Source organism: Semicossyphus pulcher, unplaced genomic scaffold (genome assembly GCF_022749685.1).
Source record: "Semicossyphus pulcher isolate SPU_LCO1_2020_fin unplaced genomic scaffold, fSemPul1.0.p SCAF_4, whole genome shotgun sequence".
Taxonomy (NCBI): Eukaryota; Metazoa; Chordata; class Actinopteri; order Labriformes; family Labridae; genus Semicossyphus; species Semicossyphus pulcher.
Window position 1 is genome coordinate 18,366,922 of NW_027211715.1, and position 7,710 is coordinate 18,374,631.

Sequence of the window (7,710 nt, forward strand, 5' to 3'; positions counted from 1 at the left end):
GTATAAGTAGATTTCTTCTGATCGCGATTGTTTGAATTCTTTTCTCTTCAGAACTATGACAACTTCATCGAGAAAACTAAGGCAGAGCTGAAAAAGGAGCCGGACTCGACAACTGATTCAAAGTCCCACATCAAAGATTCAACCTCAGTCGCAGAGCAGTCTGTTAAACCACCTGCTCACAGGTACCAAACAGCTGCAAACATGACGCAACTAAATCTATGCTGTAGTGTGACTTATAAAAGATTGCTCCTCAATTAAACGTAAATCCCTCTTCCTCAGGTCTGAAACCAGCAACATCTCCGTCTCTGAAAGGAGGCGCACTGACGCTTCATTAGATCAACGTGAGTGATATATATGTAATAAATATGTTAACTATTATTGTGTTGAAATAAATTGTCAAATAATAATGGATCTTTCCTCCTGTGCCAGATTCCCTTCCTCCATCTGATCATAGTAGATCCACCTCAGTGCCTGAAGAATTGTCTGATGAAGACCCACCAACAGTCACTCCAACCCCAGTTCATGGCAGCCCAGAGTGTCCGACCTCAGGGCTGAGGAGCCGCCTCTCCACAGAGGTCCATGCACCCACGAACGAGTCTGGAGAAGAGAACAGATCTGGCGTTCGGGAAGAGCTGGATGTGAACGTGAGCTCCAAGATTGAGGATCAGCGTTCTGAACATCTTTTCGAAGAGGAAGACAGGGTCGACTCTCAGAAGAAACTCTCTTCCGTGAGTGAAGAAAAGCCATACTCCCCATCTGTTAGCATAGAACAAGAGAGACAAATAACCACGAGGGAAACATCTGAAGCTGAAGAACGTATAAAATCTAAAACAATGGCCTCACATCCCAGCTGCAGCTCCTCATCCCCCGATCATTCCGGCTCCCCTGACTCTGTTGCGTTCGCTTCAAAGAAGGAGGCACCCATAAAGGATGTGGAGGCCTCTTCTCCCATAGCAGATGGTTATCATGATGACTTTGAGTCATCCGTGGATTCTTCACCAAGGGGGAAGCTTCAAAGTCCCAAGCCACACTCTCACATCTCAGCTTCTTTAACAGAAATCAAGGGCTTTAGAAAAGACTCCCCTCAGTTTAACAGCCAGGATGAGGAGGTAGAGGAGGAGATAGCTGAAGATCTGAGTCACCATTCAGAGACAAGTGGAGACAGCCATCAATCTAGACGACTGCTGGATCTGCTTAACCGAACAGAAGACTCCAAACACGACAGGAAGGACATTGTTAATTCCAGCCACTCGCCTCCCATCTCTCCTCCTGGTAGAGATGAAATGCCGAGTTTTAACATCGGCGACCGGGTTCTCGTCGGCGGTGTTCAGCCTGGCACTCTGAGATTCAAAGGTCCAACCAGCTTCGCCAATGGCTTCTGGGCTGGCGTGGAGTTAGATAAGTCTGAGGGGAGCAACAACGGCACTTACGACGGGGTGGTGTACTTTGAGTGTGATGAGAGCCACGGTATCTTTGCTCCTCCAGACAAGATCACACACCTGCCCGACAAGTTTGAGATCTACAACGACACCACCGAGGATGAGGACTCGTTCTTTGATGATGTGTCAGATAAAGGTGGGGATAAACGCAAAACAGCGGAGGACAAATCCCAAAATTTGAGCAGTACCAATGAACAAACATCCAACAAGGTTTGTGGGTCTGGAGATAAAAAGGTCGCAGGAGAGTCGGTTCACAAGGTCGAGTCCCACCTCAACTCACAGCATAACAAAGACTCCAAGAATCTCGTTCCTAATGGGAACTTCAGGAACATGATGTTGAAGTTTGAGGATGAACCAACCACCCTCCTCATCTCTGACATGGACAAAATCAGTCCTGTAAAGCAGAGTCAGAATGAGATTACTACCCTTGTTGATAGAGAAGACGTGGACTCGCAGCACCAGTTCACTCCTGCGGATCTGTCCACAGATATCATGCGTGATAAGGGAGAACAGGAGGACAGAGGCCCGCTGGACACGTGTGCAGACACGCTCCTCAACAGCTTTGTGAAGGACACTGTAAAGCAGTTTGCTCAAATCAAAAAGGCTAAAGAGCAGAAGATACAAGCTGCCAACCAGATGAATGGAGGCCTGTTTGGTGAACATGAAGAAGAGGAAGAGGAATGGTTCCCTTCAGTGGACCAAAAAGACAATCTACCCTTCTTCCTGCCTGCAGAAAAAGAAGAGCTGTCTTCTCCAGAGCTGTGCAACCGACCGGTTAGTGTATATTTCTAGTTCTCTACTGACTTATTAACAAAAGTTAGAAGATCTCAAGATAATTGTTTATCGAAATGTGGAGCAAAAACCTCTCCATGATGGCTTGAGATGAGTGGATTGTGGAATTTTCATTGTGGGGAAATGATATCATCAACTAACTGACAAACAGCACTTTGTTGATTTGACCTGTTAAACCCTCCTTTAAATGTTTGTACAACCAAAGTCCAACTTGATGTTGACAGAATGTATTGAATTTGGTCGCTTTTGCTGACAACATTTTGTGTCTGAAACATCAACAAGAAAGAAAATTGATTTTGAATGTGACTTATTCCGTCTTGGTACATTTATATTTATGGAAGCGTCTACTCTCAAACTAGATGTAAGCATGAAACTTCCTGTGTTTCTGTATCAACAGGAGAGTCCGGTTTTGGGGGCCAGCGGTCAAGAGGAGCTCGCCAAGCGACTAGCAGAGCTGGAACTGAGCCGCGAACTGCTCGACGAGCTCGGTGACGATCAGGACTGGTTTGATGAGGACTTTGGCCTGAGCTCCCGTAGAGAACAGCAGAGACTCAAAGAGAAACAGAGGGAGGAGGAGGAAGAGGCGAGGCTGGGGAGGTCAGGCTCATCAGTTGGAGCGGCCCTGGTGGGGCTCGTCCCCTCTCCAGGTGGGGAACAGCCGGTTAAGACTCCACCTAGGCCTGAGCTACCTCTCCCCCTGCCGCCCAAACTCCCTGAGCAGCCCGCCATGGTTGTGCCCCACTCAGCCACGGAGGTGGAGAAGATGGTCCATGCTGCCACTCAGGAGATCTGGGAAAGTTGCGGCCTGGGGAAGGAGGGAGCGCTGACCCTTCCCCAAGTTCCAAACCCCAAACCTTCAGAAGAGTATCTGGGTAAAGAGGCCAGCAGCCAGGACCAGGAAGCCCTCTGTGTCCGCAGCTACAGAAAGGTTAAAAGAACTTTCAAAACATAAAACAAAAATCCACTTTCATTTACTTTCACATGTTCTAGCCCCTGAATCTCTTTGCGTACTATCATTCTCTAGGCTGTGTATGACCTGACATGGGAGATGCTGCAGGAGATCTATGCTGAGGACCCCAATGCTGATCAGCCTCAGTGGGTCAAACCACGTCGTATCAAGTCCTCCTTCTTCCATAGAGTAAAGACATCTGGAGACATCACCAAAGTCCAGGTAGAGTTCTGCAGGAAATCACCCCCAACAAAAAGAGATGCTCCTTTAATGTATCTGAAAAGTACATTAGCCAAAATACCCTCACTGCTTACTTTGTCTGACTGTATTCAGAGAAATCCAGATGTTTAGCATACAGTTGGAGCTCCTGTGGTTTTTGTCTTATCTTCAAAAGTGACTGGAAGTATGAACAGACTTCACAGTGTGGCTTTGTTCATTCAATTTGGTTATCAGCACATTTTATGGAGTGTAAGCTCCTTTACAGTCACACAAATGAAAATGCAGTGTGACCGTGTCTTCTACACATCTAATTCTATGTTTCTTTTGTATTTGATGTTGTGTACCAGGAATTCATCGCAGCAGAAGTACTGAAACTGTACGGTCTGAAAAAAGATCATTGCCAGAAGACTGACTGGCAGAAGATGCTCAAATTTGGCAAAAAGAAGCGTGACAGAGTCGATCACATACTGGTAGGTTCATTAATGTTTTTTATTCCTTTTAAAGGCCGGCAGTTTAAGTCAGACATTACAAAAATCTTGGGTTTTACTTTTTCTTTTGAATAATGTCAGAATTAGTTTCTTTGTTTCCTCTAGATGTCAGTTATCAGTTTTATACAAAGCTTTATTCAAAGCAGCTAAAAACCTGTTAGCAGTACAGTTCCATATTCTCTGTGCAGGATTGACCTTGTTTGCCTTTTAGGTTCAGGAACTCCACGAGGAGGAGGCCCAGTGGGTCAACTATGACGAAGACGAGCTGTTTGTCAAGATGCAGCTGGCAGACAGCATCTTTGATGCTCTGCTGAAAGACACTGCTAACGTGCTGACTCTAATCTACGACAAGAGGGCCAAGAGAGACACCCTCTCCTGACAGCTTTCCTGCTTACGATTTTTAAAACACAACCTCTAGCTCAACCCCCATCTTTCCTCACCCCCCATCGAACTCCAGCTAACCTACTGCTGCTCGGTCTTCCACCAGCTGATGTGCCAACAGCAACCCTCAGATGCCTTTAGTCCCAGCATTACCTCTCAGCTACAAAACTCCTACTTATTTCTGTGACATTAATTTGCTGACATTGCTTCAGCTGATGTAGTGTTTGTTTGATTTGTTCTACACACAAAACCTGAACACATCTAGTCTCAGATCTCACCTCCTGGACTGGTCCTTTAGTAAACGCCAGTTTGGTAGGAATGACTGTGCCATTTGTTAGCATTTCATGTCCATTAATGCTGCTAAGTTAATTGTTCCACTGAGGACTTTAATATAAACCCCCTTGGAACAAAAGCAGGTTGTTATATTTGTATTAAATCTCAAAGTAAATATATGTATGGATTCAAAAATTGTAATAGAGTAGCAGATTTAAGAAGAACGTGTAGTCATTGAGTGATTTGACAGTGACACGCTATTAGTTGGCTTTGTCATCCTAAAATTAAACAAGAACTATTTGTTTTAACAGTGAGCTTTAATTTGAGTCTATGACTCATAGACACCAGCTAGAGCTAAAACAATTTGTTACGTTGTCACTGATCAGATCTGGTCAGACTGCACTGTATCGAAGCATCACTGAGATCGGATATTGTACGAAACATTTTTGCCTCCATAATTATATTATTTATTGTGTGAAAATGTTTGATAAGAGGCGTAAGGAACCTTTTGAATTGTAAATGATCTTGTCAACATGTAGAGAACAGAGTTTGAACATCTAATGAAACTGTAAAAAGCACAAACAGAAATGTGAATGTGAACTTGGCAATATATATTATGTGGGAGGTTTAAAGAATACTATTGAAATAAGAAAGAGAACATAGGGGTGAAAAACTTTTAATATTTAACTGTTGTAGTGTTAACAATTCGTTAAAACTGTTCTGTTTGACTTTTATTATGGCCGTCACTGTCCAGTTGGTCAACGCAATCCAGTGTGTCCCACTTTAGTACTATGTCAATATTTTGAAGGCATTCGGTGCTAGTTTAACAGTTTGCAAACATCTCTTATAAAGACGATGCCTGTCCACCTGTTCACTATTAATGCTTTGTGTTAGCGTGGAGGGAAAAAAACATGTCCATGCTGGCTTTTTTCAAAGTTTATTTGGTCTTTTAAACACTGTATATAGTATTCAAGTGGGACACACAAGTCTGGCAGAAGGCCTGAGTTAACATATTTAGAGTCAATCCTAGGACAGTACTGAAATGCTGGATTTGAGCCTTACTTATTATACAGTCCGTCTACTTTCTATGACCTGAGGAAACACCTGTTGTTGTCTTGTTTTCTTCATCAGTAGCCCTGGTTTAGCTATGTACCTGACGAAACATCTGGTCGTGTAGCAGCATGGTTCTGTGTTCCTTTGCAGCTGGCAAGTTCAAACCAGCCATCAGAATGTAGCCTGGCGATGTAGTCAGGCAACGCAGGTAGTTTCTCTCAACATTCAGTTCAAGTGCCTATTTTAAGTTAAGTTGTAAATGACATCCTTTGGACCTATTTTCTTTGAATGTCTCTTTCGACTGCTGTATTCTACCAATTTGTGAATGATCCTTAAGTGACCGCTCTTCCTTCAAACCGGTTTGCCAATACTTCAGTTTTCTGCCTTATCAATCTTTCTGTATGGAAGCGTAGCTGAGGGTGTTTTCCCCTGCCTCAGCTTTTGGGAAATGTTTGTAACTGAATCACTCTAAGCGTTATCTGCTTCTCATCCATGTCCATATTGACACAGTTGAGTCATGTTATTGATAAACTGTATCAGGAACAAGTTTGTGGACACTCCGCACACACACAGGATGAGTCATAGAGCTGACGAGGCTGAGCACGTAGGACTGTCGGTAACAAAAGGGCTTATTTTGGTCCTTACTGTCAGCACTGCTTTTGATCCAACAAACTGTGTACAAACTGTTTGTGGCATGTGTGGCAGAGCTTGTTAATCTCCACTGACTGTTCAAGTGACCTTAAACTGAGAACATGGTCTTTCTTCTACTGTCAGTGTTTAAGAGTTTCTCACTTGTATGTTCAAGCTGTAAATTATATAATGTAGAAAAAGACCAAAAACATTTGCCACCATCCTTCTCCTTGCTGTATGACTTGTATGTCTGGTCCTTAGGCATATGTAACTGTACTTGTGACATGGTTAGCATCTTAGAAACACTTTTTTAAGGCTTTATTGCAGACCCTCTTGGATTGTCCTCTTGAATTGATTGTATGCGGGACGACGTTTAGTTCCCCTCTGTAACTATGCAGTACTTGGTCTTATGCATTGCTTTCCATGTATGGACCAAACAGCTTAGACTTTAGCTGTAGTCTGTAGATTAAACAAGTCTTCAAGAAGCTTGAAGCTGTTTGGCGTAGGATGGTTTAACTTCTGTCTGCCTGTCTGCGGTCAGCTTTCCTCAATAGGAAGATGAAGCAAATTACCTTGTAAGAGAGTTTGATCAGAAGAACTGAATAAGAAAAAGTTGGCACAAATGATTCGATCATCAGAATTAACCCTGTCAGCCTACATTTTTCCCTTTTCATCTTTTGAAATGTTTATGAATATTTATAATAATGTGCTGTAAGAGTGCGCCAAATGCACTTGAAGACTTGTACAATTCTTTTATGGGTGTAAATATACTGTCTATCCTATCTGACCCACTGTTACTGTAACCTGAATGATTGTTGTAAAATAAACACTGTTTACTTTGCAAATATGTGCATAGTATATATTTGTTAACTAAATGAACTTGTATGAAATTGTAAATAAAGCTTTCATTGTTTCTAAAAGAATCCCGACTTTAAATGTGCTCTGCTTTATTTTAGAGTGTGCAGTGCTTGACTGAAAGCAGTCCAACAGATCTCCTCCATGTTCAGCAGAGTGTGACTGAAGGCTGATCTGCTGGTTTCCTTAGAACTGCCAATCAAGGATAAAGTGTTTGGATTTAGTCATGAAGGGGTATAACAATGTGGCAGGCCACATAAATTGCAAAATACATAATGTAGTCAAATGTTTGCTGAAGAAAACTGAAGTGTGCTATTTATAACTTCATGTATTTAGAATGTGGCTGTAACTTCTGGTAATGTAGGAGTTTCTTCTATAATAAGATATTTTTAGTCTTAAAGTCTGAAGATGTCACTGTTCTAAGACCAAAAACTATTCGAACATAAAGAAGAACATGATCACATTTACAAGTTATACCTCTAGAACATTTGCTTTTTTAATGAACAGAAAATGTTACTTTTTTTATTGGTTAGTTAAAATTGTCTTATGTCAAGTGGGCTGTGCATGGAAATTTGGACTAATGTTACACTGTATATGAATGGACCTGTGATTTAAATGGAATAGTTTACTT

At 42.4% G+C, this 7,710-nt stretch overlaps 1 protein-coding gene across 1 annotated transcript in view; it reads left to right on the top strand.

Annotated features, from left to right (window-relative positions):
- cep350 (centrosomal protein 350) overlaps window positions 1-7,117 on the top strand; it is a 31,541-nt gene extending 24,424 nt beyond the window's left edge. The window contains 7 exon segments of the mRNA XM_069679852.1: window positions 52-182; window positions 280-341; window positions 430-2,213; window positions 2,629-3,159; window positions 3,256-3,402; window positions 3,747-3,869; window positions 4,099-7,117. Coding sequence (XP_069535953.1) covers window positions 52-182; window positions 280-341; window positions 430-2,213; window positions 2,629-3,159; window positions 3,256-3,402; window positions 3,747-3,869; window positions 4,099-4,266 — 2,946 coding nt within the window. The 3' untranslated portion in view covers window positions 4,267-7,117.
- Window positions 7,118-7,710: the final 593 nt, after the last annotated feature.